Genomic DNA, 23,430 nt, shown 5'->3' on the forward strand with positions numbered 1-23,430 from the left:
GGTTAAATTCAAAGTTTTGAAGCATTTTTCATTAATTTTCCTTGGAAAAAGAATGATAAACATGCACACATAAAATAGAGAATGAAACCCTTAGAATGGTAAACATGCAAAAAATATGTCAACTATAAGCATATTTTATGTGGCTCCAAATGTTCTTGTGGATCATTTCATACTCTGTTGTTCGTCTATTAGCTTTAGAAGTCCACAACGTTAGCAGGTACAATGTTTTATCTTACGTCCACAATTAGAGATCGACTTTTGCCATTTCATTTTCTAAAACAACATGCTCATCTCTTTCACAATTAGAGTTCGACATTCGCACTCTTCTTCGATAAAAAAAACCTGCTCACGTCCTACCTTCCCACGTTTATCACTCTTACCGGCCTACAGCTGTGGGTTGTGCTTAATGCTTATTCTCTCAATTGGCTTACTAGTGGGGAAGAAAATAAATAAATAAATAAAATTGGACGGCAGATATTTGTTATTGACAGATCAAACAAAGTAGAAGAATCCAAACAAATCAATTGATAAGAGAGACAAGGAAGCTTCATAGAAGCCAAGCTCACGGACAATTTAAGCTATTCTCTCATTTTTCAAGATTACGTTTTAGCCACACAGGTCCCCTCTTCCCCCACCACAAAGAACCTTCCTAGAAAGTTCGAATAAAAAAAATATTTAAACCTCATAAAATTAAAATTTACAAATAGAAATCAAGATCAGTGATCACGTTGTATATCAAATTGTTGCACCACGTCTGACTTTGGAATTTCAAACACTTTTAGGCCGTTCACATGTCTTGTTCCTTGATAAATCAACCGTCCATTTGATCTACTTTCAACATCATAAGGTTGCAAACGTTTTTGCGTCTGACTGTTATATTGTCATGTGGTGTTGTTTATTCATATTTTTAAATATTTTTTCTTAACCTTGTGATGTTTTTCATTCTATTTTGCAAATTTACACCTTCAGGTTCGGTTTTATAAGAATTAGGTTTCATGTCCCTCCTCTTTTCTTTGTATCTTTGTTATTTTTGTTTCAGGACGGGTAAAGTTTATGCCCTCCTTCTTTTTCATGTATTTTTTAATTCGTTTTTATTGTATTATGAGATATTAGGTTTATGTTCCCCTAACTAGATGTACATTTTTTTCGATATCAATAAAATTCTCTCGTACTGTCAAGGTTTTCTAAAAAAAAACTCATATTTTTATTCATATTATAACACATAAATTAGTAACATCATGTGACAGTGTTACAATTAGACGAAGAGATTTTTTTCCAATTTGTGTGGATAGGGCATCATAAACATAAAGGCAATAACTAACCAAATGGGTGGCTAAGATTGGGAGAGAGTCGTAGCCTAGGCATCTTGCAAATTAATATCAATAAATTCCACACACCAATGATGCATTTTGTATTGATGTAAACTCTACAAAAAACAAAAAAACAAGATATATACCTTAAGCCAAAACATTATATATATTCTTCCAATCCCCATAGCTCTGCAAAAATCCTCTTGTTATTTGTTGTTGCATCGCATTTTCCACTACACATTAAAATACAAAAAACCATGGAAAACAAGGGCAACACCTCAAGGAAGTCCACAGCACCAACTGAATACCAAGACTTGCTGCCAGTCATGGCGGAGAAGCTGGACGTGGAGACGTTTGTGTCAGAGTTATGTGGAGGTTTCCGGCTTCTGGCAGACCCCGAACGGGGGCTGATCACGTCGGAGAGCCTGAAGAAGAATTCAGCGCTTCTCGGGATGGAGGGGATGAGCAAGGAGGATGCCGAAGGAATGGTTAGGGAAGGAGATCTTGATGGAGATGGTGCACTCAGTGAGACTGAGTTTTGTATACTGATGGTGAGGCTTAGTCCTGGGATTATGGAAGATGCTGAGACATGGCTTGAGAAAGCACTTGATCAAGAACTCAACAAGTCTTCTGATCAACTTTGATGTTGTAGAGTTCCAGTGGTTTTTATATCTCAATTGCAGAATGATATGTTTTTCCAATATATGTCGTGGATATTTGATCACTTATGTCGATTGGTATATTGTTGAAATTTAATTTCGATCAGTTAAACGATTGGAATTTAATTTCTGATCATTTTAGCTAATTTCTGTTTTTTTTTTTTTTTTTTTTTTTTAAGAAACTTGGCAAGGCTGCAGGGCACTGTTAATAATGTTTTATTAAAATTGTTAGATTGGATTACATAGTGTAATTAAGAGGACAAGATCATGATGAAGGGATTGTTATCCCATTTGCCAACTCATAATTTATAATCTAATGAGACCAAATGGACCAGTCATTGCAACTTGGGATGCTTGGCCGGATCACAAGGAGCAAACAGTGACAAAATAATTTCTTATACTTGTCATGATGCTTATGGAATCCTGTATTTGTTCTTTTGTAAAATTAATAGATCTGAGCGGTTACGAGTACTTGTTCATGCACATTAAGTTGTGTGTTCGATTTTTACACTTTGATATTCATTTGTGTATTATTATTTATATACAGTTTATTGTCGATTTAGTTTGTCAGCATACGAATCTCCTGAGTGCAAAAGGCAAAAGGCGAAGGGTTGGCATATGGGTCCAAAGGGAAAAGCCACTACTGAACCACCAAAGTTATGACTTGTGTGGCATTTTCGCACGATTCTTTTGTATAACCAGAGACATCACGTGGCAAATATCTATTGAACCGTTGGTACAACACATGACAAGCATTTGCTGGAACTAGAGACGCCATCGGGGCTACGTATTAGCTGCAAAAGAGAATCTCTCCATTTGCACATGGTGGAAGAAGTGCTCAGAATGCAACGAAGCTTCCTATCAGTTACTGAGTCACGTCCATCAAATATCTGATTTCTCCATACGAGGGGATAAATTACAGATGCGAGATGAGTCGAGAGACTCAAGACAATGTGTTCCAGCAGAAATCTAACTAAATTCCTATTATTTCAACCCTAGAGAGCAACTTGAACTTAATAATAACATCAACTTGAACTAAGTACTATCGTTTCATCCTCTACAGATGTACCTAAAAGCTATATAGCGAAACTAACGATGAGCTCACTACTGCATCAGATGACTTCACGTTCATCTTTGGATAGGCGAGCGACTGCAAACAGTAAATGATAAATCACAAACTGAAATGGTATAACATCAACCTCACAAGCAATTGAAATCTCTGCATATAGAGAATGAACAGCGTGGTATGAAAACATACCTGCGGTATCTGCCGTATTCAGGACTTGCATTCCTTCCACGTTCAGGACTCCTGCGCCTGTCATACACTGGACCGTTGTACCTGTCATAAACAGGGCTGCGAGGACAACCGTAATCAGGATTTGGGCGCCTGCGACAACCAGGACTTGGTGATCTCCAATAAGGACTATCACCATGCCTACCGTAACTGCCCCTTCTAGGAGGGCTATCACAATAGCGATCACCTCTCTCGACATCACCTCTCTCACTATTGTCTCTCAGAGCGTACGCCACAGAGACAACCCTGTCTAGTATCTTGCCGCAACAATGATATAATTTTGCCTCAGTTTCTCAGCGTTCTAGTCAAATGAGTTGAGAAAACAAACATATTACTAACCTCAAATGTGTAGCCTGAAGAGCTTCAGTAGCTTCTTCCTGCGTGTCAAACTGCACAAATGCAAAGTTCCGACGAATTCTGACATGAAGCACCTTCCCATAAGGCTCAAAGTGCCTTTCAATATCACGAACTTTGGTGTGGACGGGATAAAAGATGATAACAAACAAACTTTTAGTCGGCCTCTGGTTTGCCAGTGATTTAGACCCATCATGATGGCGACCACGTTCACCCTGATAAATTAAATTGTTAATACGTTATAGGTTAAGATCTTAAGACCCGTTATATATACTACCAAAAAATACACTGTATGACTTGTGAGTCGATATAGAAAAAAAATACAATGAGAGAGATTATAAAAAATAAAGGATAATCGTACCTTAGCCCATTCCACAGATAGCCTGCGCCTGTCATTCCACAGATAGCCTGCGCCTGTCATTCCACAGATAGCGTCTTCAGCATCCTGTTCATCCTCAAAATAGACAAAAGCAAAACCTGAAACAGAGGAAAAAATCAGACGCAGAAAAGACCAAAGGAAGCATCAGCATATAACTCACTCATAAGCTACTACATCAACCTCATATATCTTTACCCTGGCACAAACTAAAGTAAATACAACACCTGCATTTACACGAGGGACTTGATAGATATAAGGCGGTAGAGGCGTTGCTTGAAGAACTAAATCATGATGGTAGCATACTAAAGGTTTTAATCCAAAATTTCAGGTCTGAATCATTGCTAAGAACGCTTCGCCATTCAGAGAGCACAAATTCCGTAATGGAAGGCATAGCACGACAAAATCAAAGATCCCCATTATCAGTGATTGAAGGCATGGCCAGATTTCATTAATCCGCTAAGAACAGTGGTGGATTTGTGGTGGGCATGGCAAAGGAAATGACCCCACCAGGACAATTCTTGTGAAATGGCAACGTTATGCGATGAAGTGGGTGAGTGACGGATGATCGAGTGAAGAAAATGCAGAATGTTGCTACCTGTGAACGGAGTGTAGAGAAGCAGGCAACCAGGACGGTTTCCTCAATTCGAAATCTGGAAGTGATGTTGGCAAGAAGCTCAGTTCATTTTCCTTTAGTAGACAAGTTCCTGCGCCAAAAGCAACACTTAAAAACCTGGTCCAAAAAATTGCAAACTCGCGGCTGCCAAAAGAAGCAATGGATATGTTCGCGTCAGGAATTTCCGTCGGGGACGTTTCCTGGCCGATGAGCGCACAGCTCCCCAGGAGGTTGGCGCGGGTTGAGGGCTACTGTCGGGCTTCTGCTTCACTGTCGGGCTTTGTCGGGCAAGGCTCGTCTGGCACAGCCTATCGGGCAAGGCACGTCAGGCAAGGCTCGTCGGGCAAGGCTGGAAGAGAAGGACAGCGTTAACTTTGAAAGGTGCCTTTGTGGGGCCTTAGGTGTAGGCCTTGAGGCTCACAATCAAAATTAACTTCTAAGTACTCAGGCGTGCCACTGCCATCTTTAGCATGGCAGATGTAAAATGGATATCGCGTTTTAATTGTGTGTATATATATATATATATATATATATATGCCCGAGAAACCATGTTAGTTATAACAGGTGCCTTTGTGGGGCCTTAGGTGTAGGCCTTGAGGCTTCCCATCAATAACTAAACCAGTGCTCGAACATATAATATGCGTTCGATTGATTGCAGGAGCCTTACAACTATTATACTTCTGATTACCCGAATCTGAGAGATAGAACGAACCCAAATAGGTGCCTTTGTGGGGCCTTAGGTGTAGGCCTTGAGGCTTCCCATCAGAATTCGTTCTTATACTCAAACGTTCCAGACCGCGGAATGGAATGAATCCAAATAGATGCCTTTGTGAGGCCTTAGGTGTAGGCCTTGAGGCTTCCTATCAGAATCCATTCCATGCTTAAGCATTCTATGATAATCATAACATAATAGAAATAAAACTAAGGGATAGGTCGATTACTTGCGCCCCAAGTAACTTCGGACTTCTTGTTTATCAAGGGCTATCGTGGATGGGTTAAGTCCACATAAGGTTCTTTTTTATGCCTTGAGGTCAAGGACTTTCAACTGATCAAATGTATATGCCCGAGGGCTTATAACTTAGATCTTGTTTGAACAATGAAGATATATTCAAATCGGATCCAAGCACTCAGAGATTCTTTTAATCGTCATCTTAATCGAAATAACTTGAATACAACTGGAAGTATACAACATATTGCTAAGCTAATGAATGAAAAGACAAAAACACAAAGAAGGTCGGGCAAGGTTTAACCTTGTCGGGCAAGCCTGGTCGTCTTGCAGGTTCCTATCTTTGTGGCTTATCAAGGGTCTGAGAGCTTTTAGGGAGAGATAAGGAAAGGAGTTTTACAAAGAGAAATCGATACTACAGCAAGGTTGAACAGGGTAGCAGAGCTATTACAAGGGTTTGAGTGAAGGCTTGTCCCGAGAGGGATGAAGGCTTGGGCTGACTACAGCTTCGTTATGAAGGCAAATCTAGCTTTGAGCAGAGTTTGTGCTTGCATTTGTTTGTTTGTTTGAGTGTCTTTAATCCTGATTTCTCTTTCTTCTTTTATAGACAACTCAGCTTGGCCTCTTATAGCAGCAGCCTTGCCCGAATGCAACTTGAGAGGCAGTGACTCATAAGCTATATTACTTGTTCTGCCATTATAAAGTACTTTATGGACTATATAGCTGGTCAGTCTTTACCACTTGGCTTTTGGGTAGGTGAGCAAGTGGTCTTCATGAGCTGCACCAAGTCAGGAAAGCCCCTTTTCTGGTTTCTGGGCTTTGGCTGGGCTTAGGCCGACTATCCCTTAGGCATCCCTTTGGGCCAGCCCCTTTCCTGAGCCCAAAATTCAAGTTTTGATCCAAACAGTGCCCCTTTCAATTGATATTTAGCCTGGAATTCCAGGCGCCAATATTGATTGAATAGCTGCATGCGGTTGCACCCTTGCCCTTGGAACTTGTGTCTTCTAGATGAAATTAATGGTACCCGGAGTCTCTTGATCTTCTCGCAACCCTTGAACTACTCTCTAGTATTCTTTATAAATGTCAGCTCTCTTAACAAACCATCATCGAACTCGATCTTTCATTCTCTCCAAGTATTTCTTCTTTCTGAGTTTCCTCCCAAAACTGTGGAATGAGTTCTTCATATTTTAAGTGGAGTTTCCTAAAATTCCTTTTCCGTGAGAAAAAGAGTTTTCATCAAATAATCGCTATCTCTAACACCCTTGGTCGAACACCCCGCTATCTCCAACACCCTTGGTCAGGCGGTTTCCTCACGAAGGCTTGCTTTCCTGCTTGCTACCGTGATAAATCGGGCTTCACCATCACATATGGTGATAGTCTTGATTGAGGATCCTCTACCAGACGTGTCTTGGCCGCACAACCCGATCACCTGATCGGGTTCCATCCATGAAGACATCGGAAAATCAGCTGAAGATATCATTGCCTCCAAAAAGAGAATTGATTGTAATACGTCGGCTTTGAATCTTTTGTAAATTTCACCAATTTGTCGAAATGAAATATACATTATATCAGCAACTCTTGTCTTTCCATCTTCTTGAATGATTGATAAATATACACTGCACATCGATATCCCGAAGCTTGCTTTACCATGCATCATCTTCAATATAACAATCTCTAACATCCCACAACGTAGGACAATATTTCTTTAAGAATTTAACATTAATGAGATGTTTCTGCCTGTTTCTTTCAAGGTCCGCCAAGTAGTATCCTCCTCTATCCAAAACGCGACTAATAATGAAAGGACCTTCCCATGTCGGGCTCCATTCTCCAAAGCCCCTGAGCTGAGCTCCTAGAGGGAGGACTGTCTTCCAGACTAAATCCTCTTCCTTGAAAGACTTCATCTTTACCTTTTTGTTATAAGCTCGGGCAACGGCTTGCTTTCCTTCTTGAATCTGGTTCAAAACTTCAATTCGGGCTACATCCAAGTCTTCAATTCCTTGACACATGGCCTCGATGTACTATTCACTATGTAACCCAAATTGATTTTGAATTCTTACAGAACTTACATTGATCTCCACGGGGAGCACTGCATCTTGCCTGAAAGTTAAAGCATAAGGAGTTGTCCCTGTTCCTGCCCTCTTGGAAGTTCTGTATGCCCACAAAGTGTTCCCCAGATTTTCATGCCACTTTTCTGGACTATCTATCACCATTCTCTTGATAATGTTGACCAGGATCTTGTTGTTGGCTTCTGCCTGGCCATTTGATTGAGGGTAGTACGGACTGGACTGGATCATCTTTATTTTGTACTTACTTGCAAACTCCTCAACTTCTTTTGAAATAAAAGATGGCCCACGATCCGTTACTATAGTTTCGGGCACCCCATATCTGTGCAGAATCTTGGTCTCGATAAAATTCTTGACTGTGGCTGAAGTTATGGATTTTACTGCTGATGCTTCCACCCACTTGGTGAAATAATCCGTTGCTACAATTATGAAAGTATGCCCTTTACTAGAAGCTGGATAGATTTACCCGATGAAGTCCATCGCCCATCCCCTGAAGGGCCAAGGCTTGACTACTGGATTTAAAGGTACCGAGGGTATATGCTGGAGAGGTTTGTGCCTTTGACATTCTTCACAGCCTCGGGCATAAGACTTGCAATCTTTTTCCATGTCGGGCCAGAAATAACCATACCTTCTAAGCAGCCATCTCATCTTCGTTCCAGCCTGATGTGCTCCACATACTCCTTCATGTACTTCGGCCATTACCCTCATGGATTCTTCTTGGCCCAAGCATTTCAATAGTAACCCATATGGAGTTTTCCTTAGCAAGTTCTTCGCCCATAAGACATACTTGGTTGTTTGCTGTCTATCCTTCTTACTTGTAGGCGAAGAGAGATCCTTCAAATGATGAATGATAGATGACCTCCAATCTTCTATCTTGGCTTCTAGCACCATTATGTCTAGACTGAATCCCCTTTCTAAGATCGAATGAAGGTTTCTTCTTTGGATCTCGACATCTATCCCGTATATTCTCTCCTGTATTGGCACTCCTGAGGCTAGTTGTGCCATCTCATTGGCCGCTAAGTTGGATCCCCTAGGAACATGATTGACTGATATCCCAGAATCCCAAAAACTCAGTAATTGTGTAACCGCCAAGTAATACCCCGCCATGGTAATATGTCTGCACTTGAACTCCCCATTTAACTGGTTTATTACCAACTCTGAATCCCCAAAGACCTCTACCTCTACTGCCCTCAGATCCATCAAGATTTCCAGACCAATTATTAAGGCCTCGTACTCTGCCTGATTATTAGTATTTCCTTGGTAGTCCAGGAGAAATGAGTAATAATGATAAACCCCTTGAGGGTTTACAATCACAATCCCCGTTTCTGAAGCCCTCTGAGTGTGAGATCCATCAAAATACAGCTTCCAATGAGTGATCCAGAGACCAGTCACTCTTCTTATCTCTTGCTGGACCCACTCTTCTTTGCCCGAGATATGTTTTCTTGGCGGGATCCAAATGCTAGTGACCTTCAGGCTTCCGGGGATATTGATTACCTCACTTTGAGATTCTTGGTGCTCGGCCAGGAAGTTAGCAATTGCTTGGCCTTTGACTGCCCTTTGGGGTACGTACTGAAAACTGAATTCTGATAATGCTAGAATCCATTTCCCAATCCTTCCTGTTAATATTGGCTTTGACAACATGTACTTTATCACATCTGTCTTAGCGATGATGTGCACGTGACAAGGTAACATGTAATGCCTTAACTTACTGGCAGTGAAATATAGAGCCAAGCATAATCTCTCTACTGGGGAATATCTTGTTTCTACCTCAGTCAGAATTCTACTGAGGTAGTACACTGCATGCTCCTTCCCGCCTTCATTATTTTGGGCTAGCAAACTCCGGATTGACTTTTCTGAGGCAGAAATATACAGCTTCAAGGGTTTTCCCCTTTGAGGTGGCACCAACACTGGTGGAGAAGTTAAATAGGCCTTGATGCTGTCAAAGGCATGTTGATGTGGTGGTCCCCACTCGAAGTTTTCTTTATCTTTCAATCTTAGTAAAGGAGTCAACGGCTGGATCTTGCCTGCTAAATTAGCAATGAATCTCCTCAAGAAGTTAATTCTGCCCAGTAGCCTCTGGAGTTGCACCTTGTTGGTGGGTGAAGGTGACTCCATTATTGCCCAAGATTTGTTCTTGTCCACTTCTACACCTCTTTGATGCACCAGGAATCCCAAGAAGTTGCTCGCTCTTACTCCAAACGCGCACTTCTTTGGATTCATCTTTAATTTGTGGATCCTCATCCTTGCTAATGCTTGTCTGAGATCTTCCAGATGCTATTCTTCTGTCTTGGACTTCACCACTATGTCATCGATGTATACCTCCATGCTCTGGCCAATCAGATCGTGAAAGATGGCATTCATTGCCCTTTGGTAAGTTGCACCAACGTTCTTGAGCCCGAATGGCATGACCAGATATTCATATGCCCCCACATGACCGGGACACCTAAAAGCTGTTTTGTGTATATCTTCTGGAGCCATCTTTATCTGATTATACCCGGCATTCCTATCCATAAAAGATAGGACTTTATGTTTTGCTACTGCATCTATGGATAAATCGGCATTGGGCATGGGATACTCATCTTTTGGTGTAGCGCCATTAATTTTTCTATAATCCACACAACATCGTAATGCTTTTGTTACAGCTTTTAAAACGGGTACAATGTTGGCCAACCACTCCACATATTTGGCTGGTCTGATAAAGCCAGCTTTTACTAGCCTTTCAATCTCCTCTTTGACCTTTTCTTCTATCTCCTTTGACATCCTTCGTGGTGCTTACTTAACAGGTTTATATCCCTCCTTGATGGGCAATCTATGTTCCACCAAGGCTGAATCTAAACCTGGCATCTCAGTATAATGCCAAGCAAAACAATCTTTGAACTCTTGCAAAAGGCAGATAATCTTTGCCCGATCATCAACCCCCAATAAACCACTAATTTGTATTGGTCTTGGATCCTCCTCTGTCCCTAGATCAATAATTTCCAGAGGATCCTGGACTTCTGGTGGTGGTTTATCTGGTTTTGCACACAAAAATTCGACTAGCTCCGGGCTCTCGGGCAAGTCATCTGGCCCATCTAGGTCATAAATGCACTCGGCCATTTGAATGGCCCTTTCCAATTCTTCTCTGCAAGATTCCTCCTTGCTTTCATGCTGGCTGGTTGAAGTTCCCACCTGCCATTTCTGCTCTTCCTTGTCCAAGAGCTCCATTTCTTGCCTTCTTCCCTTCCCATATACCAACAGTCTTTTAATCAGGGATCTGACTGCCATTACCTGATCTTTCTTCTTTTGTTCAGTCATTGATGGTGTAGAGGATTTGGGAGGATACAAGGTCTATCTCACTCCTCTCTAGTAAGGAGCATTCCTTGTTCCAAAAGCTTTTGGGCCGTCACCTTGGTAGGGCGGCCGTTCTCATCAGCTCCTGAACACTTCAAGATTCCTACGTTGGGGTTGTAGAAACTTGCTTCCGCAACATTAGCTGTGGGGAAAAATGGCCGTGATTCGGCCTCTACCATCTCCCAAAAGCCTGGTCCTTCTGTGCCTGCTTCATGATAAACAGCCACTTGTTGATGAAGAGTGGAGGGTATGGTTAGACTTTGATGGATCCAATCTCTTCCGAGTAAGGCTCCATAAGTGAAGGTGCAGTCCACCACAAAGAATGCCAACATGATCTGTTTAGATCCCAAATCCACTTCTAAAGGCAATATCCCATGAGTTTTGGTGATAGCGCATGAGAAGCTAAAAACTGTGAGGTCTGTAGGAATAAGATCCCCCGTGCCTCTTCCCATTTTCCTCATTTGCTTGGATGGTAACACATTAACAGCTGCCCCCATCAATTAAAATTCTTTTGAAGGGCACCCCTTCCAAATGAGCAGCAACATATATGGGCTTCAGATGATTGGCCAACGAGATGTTCGGGCGGCTAAACACCATTTCGTCTGTATAAATCCTGAAAGGACCATCTTTGGACGCTTCAGTGGATTCAGCCTTGCCCGACGCTCCTTCTTCAACTACCTCCACATTGACATGTGCCATCATTGGCTCAGTAATCAAGTAATCATCCTCCATAGTAACGGGCTGATCAGGTCTGGCACCAAACATGGCGGATAATACATACGCCATGTTGATATGAAAATTACTAGGCTCGGGCAGATCTTCTTTATTGCCCCCAATCTGGTCCATGAATTCATCCAACCAAGTCATCGCATATACTGGAAGTAATGGTTCCAGTGCCCTTTCTTGTTGATCCATGCTGGCATACAACGTTTGCTTTGGAACTTCACCAAAAGGATCTACCAATGGCAGAGAAGGTGGTCTCCTTTCAGACGAAACAGTTCCATCCGGCTTCCATTCAGGAGTTGGTACCATGATTAGATCTTCCTGAGCCCGCCTCAAGATCCTATACTTCCCAGGGTGTTGGCTCTACGGCACGTGATTCCCCTCGCCTTCTGTCTTGCTACTGGTATTTTCCACCTTTTTCTTACTTCTCCAGCGGAGTTGACTACTTCCCCCAGATGGTGTCTTCTCCGATTTTTTATTTTGGGAGGCTTCAGATGTTGCGGGGGTCTTTAGGGAATTCATGTAGACTTTGTGCTGCCTTTGAACTCTTCTGACCATGGAGGCTCCCATTTGTTTGGTAGGCTGTCCATTCTTTCCGACTACGTACCATTTTCGCCCGAGGTGGGTAGGATTTCCTTTTCTGACAGGATTTGTTATCCCATCAATCTTCTTGATTTCCTTCCCCATATGGCCATAATGAGGATGATCTGCATTCCTCCGTGTTTTGGCCTCCATATCTTCTGCCTCTTCAGAAGCTTCATGGTTTCGAAATACTTCTGACAAAGTTTTGGGTTGAGAATCACCTCCTAATCGTTGAAAAACGCTTCGGGAAATGTCTCTTCTCGTAGCCTGCTTGATCTTTTCGTGGGCTTTCCTCCTTTCATCTTCTTCTTTCCTCCTGATCAGTTCATGATCAATGAGGATTCCAGATGGGGGAATTTCGAGCTCACACTCGCATTGGCACTTACTACACATAACCATCCCCTTGATTATGGCTGCTGTTGGATATTCGGGCGATTTGATTACCCTTCCTGTAGGTTTTTTAGCCAGTCTTCCTTCCTCCACTTCCCTTGTGATTTTTTCTTTTCCCTTCTCAGCCCATGCCATACTGATCATATTCATAGGGGCCTCTGAGAAGAGAACTGCATGTTTGTCTACCACCAACTCTTCTGGCTGGCTGGTTTTAAGTCTCTTTCCCTCGGGAGGAACCAAGTCTGTTTCTTTTCTGGAGCCTGTGGAGGCTTTCTTCCATCTTTGCAACATCTGTAGCAACGTGGTTTGCAAATCTTCTGGCATTTTGACATATACTGATCAAATGTATCCCACCGGGCGTGCCAAAACTATGTTCGCGTCAGGAATTTCCGTCGGGAACGTTTCCTGGCCGACTAGCGCACAGCTCCCCAGGAGGTTGGCGCCGGTTGAGGGTTGCTGTCGGGCTTCTACTTCACTGTAGGGCTTTGTCGGGCAAGGCTCGTCGGGCACGGCCTATCGGGCAAGGCTCGTCGGGCAAGGCTGGAAGAGAATGACAGTGTTAACTTTGAAAGATGCCTTTGTGGGGCCTTAGGTGTAGGCCTTAAGGCTCACAATCAAAATTAACTTCTAAGTACTCAAGCGTGCCACTGCCATCTTTAGCATGGCAGATGTAAAATGGATATCGCGTTTTAATTGTGTGTGTGTGTGTGTATATATATATATATATATATGCCCGAGAAACCGTGTTAGTTATAACAGGTGCCTTTGTGGAGCCTTAGGTGTAGGCCTTAAGGCTTCCCATCAATAACTAAACCAGTGCTCGAACATATAATATGCATTCGATTGATTGCAGGAGCCTTACAACTATTATACTTCTGATTACCCGAATCTAAGAGATAGAACGAACCCAAATAGGTGCCTTTGTAGGGCCTTAGGTGTAGGCCTTGAGGCTTCCCATCAGAATTCGTTCTTATACTCAAACGTTCCAGACCGTGGAATGGAATGAATCCAAATAGATGCCTTTGTGGGGCCTTAGGTGTAGGCCTTGAGGCTTCCTATCAGAATCCATTCCATGCTTAAGCGTTCTATGATAATCATAATATAATAGAAATAAAACTAAGGGATAGGTCGATTACTTGCGCCCCAAGTAACTTCGGACTTCTTGTTTATCAAGGGCTATCATGGATGGGTTAAGTCCATATAAGGTTCTTTTTTATGCCTTGAGGTCAAGGACTTTCAACTGATCAAATGTATATGCCCGAGGGCTTAGAACTTAGATCTTGTTTGAACAATGAAGATATATTCAAATCGGATCCAAGCACTCAGAGATTCTTTTAATCGTCATCTTAATCGAAATAACTTGAATACAACTGGAAGTATACAACATATTGCTAAGCTAATGAATGAAAAGACAAAAACACAAAGAAGGTCGGGCAAGGTTTAGCCTTGTCAGGCAAGCCTGGTTGTCTTGCAGGTTCCTATCTTTGTGGCTTATCAAGGGTCTAAGAGCTTTTAGGGAGAGATAAGGAAAAGAGTTTTACAAAGAGAAATCGATACTACAGCAAGGTTGAACAGGGTAGCAGAGCTATTACAAGGGTTTGAGTGAAGGCTTGTCCCGAGAGGGATGAAGGCTTGGGCTGACTACAGCTTCGTTCTGAAGGCAAATCTAGCTTTGAATAGAGTTTGTGCTTGCATTTATTTGTTTGTTTGAGTGTCTTTAATCCTGATTTCTCTTTCTTCTTTTATAGATAACTCAGCTTGGCCTCTTGTAGCAGCAGCCTTGCCCGAATGCAACTTGAGAGGCAGTGACTCATCAGCTATATTACTTGTTCTGCCATTATAAAGTACTTTATGGACTATATAGCTGGTCAGTTTATACCACTTGGCTTTTGGGTAGGTGAGCAAGTGGTCTTCATGAGCTGCACCAAGTCAGGAAAGCCCATTTTCTGGTTTCTGGGCTTTGGCTGGGCTTAGGCCGACTGTCCCTTAGGCATCCCTTTGGGCCAGCCCCTTTCCTGAGCCCAAAATTCAAGTTTTGATCCAAACAGGATATCCAAACTACAAAAGTAGCCATACATCCATAACCAACAAGCGCAAGTTTTACACCAAACTCTACGTCTCTGTTTATCAGAACAAATGATTAGATACAACCATGCCAGGCAGACGGAGCGGTCGGCCTGAATCAAACAGACACAGTCTCGACATTGAATTGATGAATCATAGGAAGAAACAAAAGGGTAAATACAGATAAAATCAAAATCAAACACACCCGTAAAACCACGACATGAGCAATTCATTACATGAAATCTTGAATGATCCACAGCCAGCAGACACACAATCCCATAGGACAAAATCACTAACTCGACAAATCAAACCTAACAAAAAGATTGAATCTTTAACATAAATCATTAAATTCTACCTTATAAACAAGTCAAAACAAGTCACGGCGTACCAGACTTTATATCGACACGCTCGACCCTTCCGTATTTATAGAACAACCGGTCCAGCTCCGATTGCCTAGTTTGCCAACGAAAATCGGCCTCATTGTTTCTATTTTCATGCAAATTGCACCGAAACAAACAGTCCGAAAAATCCCCAAATGATACAGGAATGGTCAGAAGATGGAGAGGGTAAGGTTGGGCTTTCATTCAAGCGAATCCTATCTAACCGAGGACCGTTTAATCGCATATACTGTTATGAACTGTAAACAATGTGATTTTCTTAATCACATTTTAATAAGTGAGTTAGTATTAAGCATGGAATTAGTTACAATTTAGTTATGCTTTTATTGTTGTGTACCGAAGGCGCTGGCTTAGTTTGTATGACTTTATATAGCTGATGGGTTGTAGGGTCTGGCAAGCATTATTTTTTAATAGAAAATATTATTCCAAAAAATAAGAGCGCAGCTCCCTTCTTCTCCATCATTCCCATCCTCCATTGTTATACCTTGCTGCAACAGGTCAAGGTAGAATCAAGTCATAACATTGGTATCAACCAATGTCGATTCTAGTTTCCCTTCCGTGCATGCCCAGACACACTACCACATCTCGTTTTACAGTCATGGAAGAGCACATGGCTGCTCTCGAAGCTTCTTTTGTTTCCTTGCAATCTTCCTTCTCTGATACTCTAGACGCCAAGCTCGCAATCTGTTTTGAGCAGTTTCGTCGTGAACAATCTTATGGGGGAAGGAATTGCAGTTTAACCTCTGATCCCGATCGTTGTCCAGCTCCGCTCATGGAAAATCTTCCAGATCCTAACGAATGGAAGCTCATCCGCACTCCACGACGTGAGATCTATGACGGTAGACACCACCATCGGCAAAACTTCCAACATTGCATCGAATTTCCCATATTCACCAATGGAGATGATCTGATTGCTTGGATTTACAAGGCCGAGCAATTTTTCGCCTACTATGGCACTGCGGAGCATAAAAAAGTGGTGACAGTCTCTTTTCATTTGGAGGGCGAGGCGTTACAATGGTTTAGGTGGATGGATTGTTTGGTTACTACACCACGCTGGGATGATTTCACCACTGCATTTTGCCTTGAATTCGAACCTTCAGAGTTCAAAGATTGCACTGAATCTCTCTTCAAACTCCGTCAAACAGGTACTCTCAAGGATTATATTGCTGAGTTTTGTAGGCTTGCAAATCGAACTTCTGATGTTGGTCCGATTCTACTTAAGAGTTGTTTCCTAGGTGGTTTGAAGAAGGAATTGAGATGTGAAATTGAAACGCCTTGCCACTGTCTATGAGGCTATTTCTATAGCTATTCAATTGGATACTAAGTATGCTGAACTTAAATCTGGTTCTCAAAAATCATTCCCTCAGTATAAACCCCCTTTACAACCTCCTACTCCCAATAATGCTACACATCCTAGGCTTCCTAACTTACCACTTAAGAAACTCTCACCTAATGAAATTCAAAAAAAGAAGGGAGAGAGGTGACTGTTGGTTCTGTGATGAAAAGTGGGTTCGTGGTCACAAGTGTGGCCATAATCAATTATTGATGATCGATTTCTTAGGTACTGATGAGGAAATATTTAAACCACCTGATGATGTGTTGGTTGAGATACAACACATGGAACTTAGTGAATGTGCTTATTTTGGGACTCTATCCAAACACACACCTCAAACCATGAAAGTGGGGAGATTCATTGGCAGCCAACCAGTGATAATCTTATTAGATTCGAGTAGTTCTTATAGTTTTGTGGATTCCAGGTTGGTGAAGCAAGTTGGTTGGAAATTGTGGGGCACCAAACCTTTTGAAGTACTGGTGGCTAATGGTGGGAATGTGAGGAGTCAGGGGTGTTATAAGGAGGCTCCCATATCTTTGGGTGGTTATTCCTATGCTCATACACTTTTTACTCTTCCTTTTGGTGGTTGTGATGTTGTTTTAGGTGTGCATTGGTTATCTACCATCAGCCCTATACTTTGGGACTTCCAGCTTTTAACTATGGGCTTTATAGTGAATGACCACCATTATACACTCTCCCATAGTAACACTCAACCACTAACTACTTTACATGCCATCTCTCTGCCCAATGTAGACAAAGAGTTTTCGAATTCTACTTTGGGGTTGGTGATCTACTCCTTTGAGGGCTCTACAATGGAGGCTTCTGAGTTGACCCCCTCTCAACTCCAAGACTTGTAACAATTATTGCATGATTATAAGCCTCTATTTGAAGTTCCTACTTCTCTACCACCAATACGAGTGCATGACCATCGGATTCCCCTCCTGCCAGGTTCCAAACCACCCAACATCCAACCCTACCATTATGGGCCTCTCCAAAAGTCTGAAATAGAAAAAGCAGTGGCTGAGTTGTTACAAACATGTTTTATCCGTCCAAGTCACAACTTTTTTTCTTGCCAGTGTTGCTTGTCTTGAAGAAGGAAGGAGTTTGAAGGCTTTGTATAGACTAAAGAAAGTTAAACTTTGTTACCATAAAAAGTAAATATCATATTCCCTTGATAGATGACTTGTTTGATGAGTTGTATAGGGCTCGGTTCTTTACTAAGCTTGATTTACGATCTGGTTACCACCAGATTAGGACGTGTGAAGAAGATATCAAGAAAGCTGCTTTCCATACCCACAAGGGACACTACGAGTTCCTAGTGATGCCTTTTGGGCTCACAAATGCTCTTGCCACATTTCATAATCTAATGAATGATGTCTTCTAGCCTTACTTAAGGAAATTTATACTTATGTTTTTTGATGATATTCTCATATACAACAAGTCTTGGGAGGATCACATCTTACATTTAAAAATAACATTCCAGGTACTCACACATCATAAACTTTTTGTGAATAAGCAAAAATGCTCTTTTGGCTAGTCCAAAGTTGAATATTTAGGACATGTGGTCTCTCGAGAGGGTGTAGCCGTTAATCCCTCCAAGCTTCAAGCAATTGTTGACTGGCCTATACCTGCGAATGTAAAAGGGTTGAGGGGTTTCTTAGTCCTCACGGGTTACTATCGGAAGTTCATTCTCAGTTATGGCAAAATTTGTCAACCACTTTATGAGTTGACCAAAAAGGATGGATTTCATTGGAATTCTAATGCTCATAATGCTTTTCTTACACTCAAACAAGTTATGGTTTCTCCTTAAATCTTTGCATTGCCTAATTTTTCAGTACCCTTTGTCATTGTATGTGACCATCCGAGAATGGCATAGGGGCAGTGCTGCAACAAAGGGGAAAACCTATTACTTTTTCGAGTCAAGCACTTGGTCCCAAGAACCAAGCACTCTCCACATATGAAAGGGAATTACTCGCAATAGTGCAAGCTGTAAAAAAGTGGCAACATTATTTGCAAGGAAGGTATTTCATCATTAAAACAGACCACCATAGTCTGCGATATTTCCTCAGTAATAGAGCATATACATCTTTTCAACAGAAATGGGTATCTAAGTTGCTTGGATTTGATTATGAGATCCCATATAGGAGTGGCTCTGAAAATGTTGTTGCAGATGCCCTCTCAAGGGTAGTTGATTCCTCTCAGACTCAAAGAGACACCAATAACCAGTCTGAAATGATTGTTACTTGTCATGCTATCTCATACCCCTACATGGGATGGATTGATGAATTAAAGAGGTTTAATGAGATGGATAAATGGATCCTGCAGAAGGTGCAAGATTTAACTAAATATGTAACAACCACCTCTCACTACCATGTTGATAATGGGCTGCTCAAGTATAAATTGAGAATAGTGCTCAGTCCCACTTTGATTTGGCGAGATAAGGTTCTCAATGAGCACCATTCTACTCCTACTTCGGCACATGAAGGGGTTTTTATGACATATCACCGGGTTAAGCGTGGTTTTTATTGGCCAGACATGAAAAGTGATGTGAAGAGAATTGTTTCTAAGTGCATAATTTGCTAACAACATAAGTATGAAACCATTGCTCCTCCAGGTTTGTTGCAACCACTGCCTATTCCTCAAGGTATTTAGAGGGACATTAGCATGGATTTCATTGGAGGTCTTCCCTTATGCTCTGGAAAATCTGTAATAATGGTGATTGTCAACAGATTATCCAAGTATGCCCACTTTGTGGCATTAGCACACCCCTACACTGCTTCTATTATGGCTCAAGCATTTGTGAACCATGTCTTTAAATTACATGGCATGCCTTTATCAATAATAAGTGACATGGACCCTAACTTTTTGAGTTCCTTCTGGAATGAGTTCTTTAAACTTCAAGGTTCAACCCCTTGCCTGAGCTCTGGTTATCACCCTCAAATCGATGGCCAAACTGAGGTTCTCAATAGGTGTTTGGAGACATATTTGCGATGTTTCACTAGTGCACAACCTAAGAAATGGTTGCACTGGTTACCATGGGCAGAGTGGAGTATCATACCTCTGCACAGTTTACTCTATTTGAGTTGGTTTATGGATACCCCTTACCTCACATTGCAGCTTATGAGAGTGGCACATCACGAGTGGAAATGGTGGAGCAAAGTTTGATAGCCAGGGATAAACTTTTGTCTCAGCTAAAATCAAACTTGGAGAAGGCAAGGAACATAATGAAGGTGCAAGTTGACAGGCACCGAACCGAGAGAGAGTTTGTTGAGGGGCAACTGGTATATCTAAAGCTTATACCTTATCAATTGCAGTCCTTAGCTTCTCACTTTTATCACAAACTTCAGCCTTGTTTCTATGGTCCTTTTGAAGTATTGGAGAAGATAGGCTCGGTAGCTTACAAGTTAAAGCTCCCTAAAGGCTGCAAGTTACATCCCGTTTTCCATGTTAGCTGTCTTAAGCAACATTTGGGCCCTAACATTGTTCCTACTACTACTTTGCCCTCTGTTCATGATGATGGTCTGAAACAACAAATGCCTATGGCAGTACTACAACGAAGAATATACAAAAAAGGGAATGCAGTTGGAGTTCAACTTCTTGTGTAATGGGAAGAGGGTGCCAGAAAAGATGCAACCTGGGAAGATTTTGATGCTTTCACTGCAAGCTATCCGGAGTTCAAGTTTTGATTGCTAACCAACCTTGTGGACAAGGTCTTTTGAAAGGGAGGGAAAGGTTATGAACTATAAACAATGTGATTTCTTAATCACATTTTAATAAGTGAGTTAGTATTAAGCATGGAATTAGTTACAATTTAGTTATGCTTTTATGGTTGTGTACTGAAGAAGCCAGCTGGCTTAGTTTGTATGACTTTATATAGCTGATGGGTTGTAGGGTCTGGCAAGCATTATTTTTTAATAGAAAATATTATTCCAAAAAATAGGAGCGCATCTCCCTTCTTCTCCATCACTCCTATCCTCCATTGTTATACCTTGTTGCAAAAGGTCAAGGTTGAATCAGATTATAACATATACCGTCAGATTGTCCGACTTTCCGTGCTAAGAGAATTAGGTTGCTGACTAATCATTGGGCTACTCGACTTCTATTTGGTGGCCTGCTGAGGTTTCATTTGGGCTACTAGCCTACTACTAATGTTACAAGGAGTCTTGTTCTCTCGGTCACTTTGTGATGAAGAATTTATGATACCCACTTTTAGTGGTTGGAATTATAACATCAAAACACATTAATTTATCAAAACACATTAATTTATATAGTTGTTGGAATTATAACATCAAAACACATTAATTTATATAGTGGTTGGAATTATAATCAAAACACAATAATTTATTGTCCACTTTTGATATGAAATTTAAGAGGGGTAGGAGCACCTCCGAATGAAATGTTAAAAGGTCCTCATCAACAGTAACAGTAAAAAAAAGAAACAATATTAGTGTTTTCTAACCAAAATACCAATTTTTATGTGTTAATGACGTGGATGGCAACAAAGGTGGTTGAGATTATAACATTAAAAATACATTAATTTATCATCCCCATTGATATCAAATATAAGGGTGGATAATATTACATTTCTTGGTCACCCTGGTGGTCAATAGAACATTTAAGATGTTATTAAGCTTTTAATAGTGGCTTAGGTGAATTTGATTTTATATACACAAAAAGTTCGTATACAAGATATAGGCTATTTGATTTTGATTTGTAATACCATAGTTATTCTCGTGTGAGTTTAATAAATATGTTTTTTTTGTGTGTTCAAATTGTTATTATTCAATTGATGGATAAAAGTAAGAGTAGATTGAACTTAAAAAAAAAGTTTCACAATAAAAATGTACGGTTGAACTTTGTCTTTGTCGCTTCGATATATATTGCCAAAATTCAGCCACCAAATCAACAAATCATGCAACTCTAGTCCTATTCGCTTTTTGGGATGTCGTTCAAGATATCCATGCATGAATACATATATTTCTACTAATTAATGAAACACTCATTGTCAATCAAAATTATATGAAATTACCAGTTTAACTCTCTAATTAAAACAACATGAATAAAAAATATGGGGTAAGAATGTAATTTTACACAACCAAAATTTGCTGTTTTTTTTTCTTTTCAAAACTTCACTTACATGTGATCCTAACATATATCTAATTAAAAAACAATTAAAAAAAAAAAAAAAAAACCCTTCCCACTCCCACGTTCTCTATCACTCACTTCCTCTATCCTTCTATTTCAAAAACAAAAATAAAAAAATTTCTCACACACTTAGTGTGTGCCCATATGCTAGTATCTCTACTAATTAATAAAACACTCATTGTCAACCAAAATCCTATGAAATTACCAGTTTAACCCTCTAATTAAACAGAACATGAATAAGAAATATGGGGCATAAATGTAATTTCACACAACTAAATTTTGCTGTTTTTTTTTTCAAAACCTTACCTACATGTAATCCTAACATATTTCTAATTAAAAAAAAAATATTCCCACTCCCACATTCTCTATCACTCTCTTCCTCTCTCCTTCTATTTCAAAAACAAAAATAAAAAATTTTCTCACATACTTTGTGTATGCCCATATGCTAGTTTATATATATGGAAACTAATTAACTCGTAAGACTAACTTCAACACATGGCCTAAAACCTATAATTTCCCTTCTATTCCCTCCAATCCATTCCAACCCTAGTTCTAATTTGAAGTTAGAACCTAAAACTTGAAAAAATGCCAGATTTTGGCCAGTATTTAGCCTAGAAAATGGTGTTGGCCCCACTAGCGAGAGTGAAACTTGGCGCTTGAACGCCAGACAAGGGGTTGCGACATGTGCATTCGAACGACGCTCCAAATGGACAGACCGGCATGGCCCCATCCATATGGGCATGTCAACGACTTGCATCAGATTCCAACGGGTAGTTTTTCAACCAACTACTAAGATCAATTGGTGCTAAGATCAATTGGCTGTTGGTTAATCCAACATCCTACATTCAAATTTTTTCGTTTGTTTTATATTTATATATTTATTGAATACAATGGCTGAAATCGAATATAATCAAATCTAACAGTAAAAAAATGATCTAACGACCCAAATTTAAATCCAATGGCTAAAATAATTAAAAAATAATTATTTAACTCAAAATTCACCCAAAAACCTATAAATACCTATGTATTTGTTCAAACATCCACACGAAACTCTATCATGTGTTTTGTATGTGCTTCATATGTATTATGTGTGTCTTGTATGTATCATGTATTTTGTGTTTATACATCTCTATCATGATTTTCATTTTCTTCCATAGTGTTTCATGAGTTTTATGTATCGATTTAGTGATTTGTCAATATTTATCAGAATTTAAATATTTTTAGGTTAAAATGTTCATAAAATTAATTTAGGGTTGTCTACATAATTTTTTTAAATGTTAATTAAAAAAAAGAAAAAAAAACCTAAATTCATTCTTTAATAATCTGGGGCTAAAATGTTATGCCAAAAGGGTAGAAGCAAAAAAGCTGTTTCTGGGTTAAAACCTAAATTTTTCAGGCTAAAAATTTTTGGTTTTAAGCCAAGAGTTGGCGATGGTCTAAGTTGTATTTGTGACATATTTACTTCTAGACTCTTGGTTCTAGTTGCATCTTGTGGTGACCATATTGGAGTTTAAAATCTTTTGCGTTCGGTGCGCATCATCTCCAAATCAAGAAACTAATGATCACCAAAGAATATATACCCATCTGACATCTCTTGTACTGAGCTGTTCTTTTTAACAAAAAATGATTGAGCACAATTTCCATAATTATTTTAAACCTTCAAATCAACTCAGCTCTACAAAATAATTGAAATGGTTACCAGAAGGACTGATAATTAACAAAACCTCACCATAAAAGACAGATGTGCTAACAGCCTAACCCTAAGCACCCCAAAAGAGAAACAAAACAATACTGTGATTGTGGAAGCAGCCACACCAATGCATGCATGCACCTGCCAACAAATGACT

General features: G+C 40.4%; 2 protein-coding genes across 4 annotated transcripts; one reads left to right on the forward strand and one right to left on the reverse strand.

Moving 5' to 3' along the window:
* Positions 1 to 1,413: 1,413 nt before the first annotated feature.
* On the forward strand, positions 1,414 to 2,115 carry LOC126630743 (calcium-binding protein KIC-like). Its single transcript, XM_050300907.1, has one exon. The coding sequence runs from the start codon at positions 1,568 to 1,570 to the stop codon at positions 1,952 to 1,954; it is 387 nt and encodes a 128-aa protein (XP_050156864.1). The 5' UTR covers positions 1,414 to 1,567; the 3' UTR covers positions 1,955 to 2,115.
* A 723-nt stretch (positions 2,116 to 2,838) lies between these two features.
* On the reverse strand, positions 2,839 to 15,372 carry LOC126630742 (serine/arginine-rich splicing factor RS31-like). Of its 3 annotated transcripts, none has more exons than XM_050300906.1 (6): positions 15,096 to 15,372; positions 4,221 to 4,700; positions 3,979 to 4,094; positions 3,603 to 3,832; positions 3,228 to 3,323; positions 2,839 to 3,119 (listed from the first exon to the last, which is right to left on the reverse strand). In XM_050300906.1, the coding sequence occupies exons 3-6, from the start codon at positions 4,036 to 4,038 to the stop codon at positions 3,098 to 3,100; spliced, it is 408 nt and encodes a 135-aa protein (XP_050156863.1). In that variant the 5' UTR covers positions 4,039 to 4,094; positions 4,221 to 4,700; positions 15,096 to 15,372; the 3' UTR covers positions 2,839 to 3,097. The 3 variants fall into 3 exon arrangements, 2 of the variants coding, with proteins under 2 accessions (XP_050156863.1, XP_050156862.1); XM_050300905.1 differs by having other exon boundaries at positions 15,063 to 15,372; XR_007626091.1 differs by lacking the exons at positions 4,221 to 4,700; positions 15,096 to 15,372 and having other exon boundaries at positions 3,228 to 3,520; positions 3,979 to 4,025.
* Positions 15,373 to 23,430: the final 8,058 nt, after the last annotated feature.

Source organism: Malus sylvestris, chromosome 7 (assembly GCF_916048215.2).
Source record: "Malus sylvestris chromosome 7, drMalSylv7.2, whole genome shotgun sequence".
NCBI classification, from domain to species: Eukaryota; Viridiplantae; Streptophyta; class Magnoliopsida; order Rosales; family Rosaceae; genus Malus; species Malus sylvestris.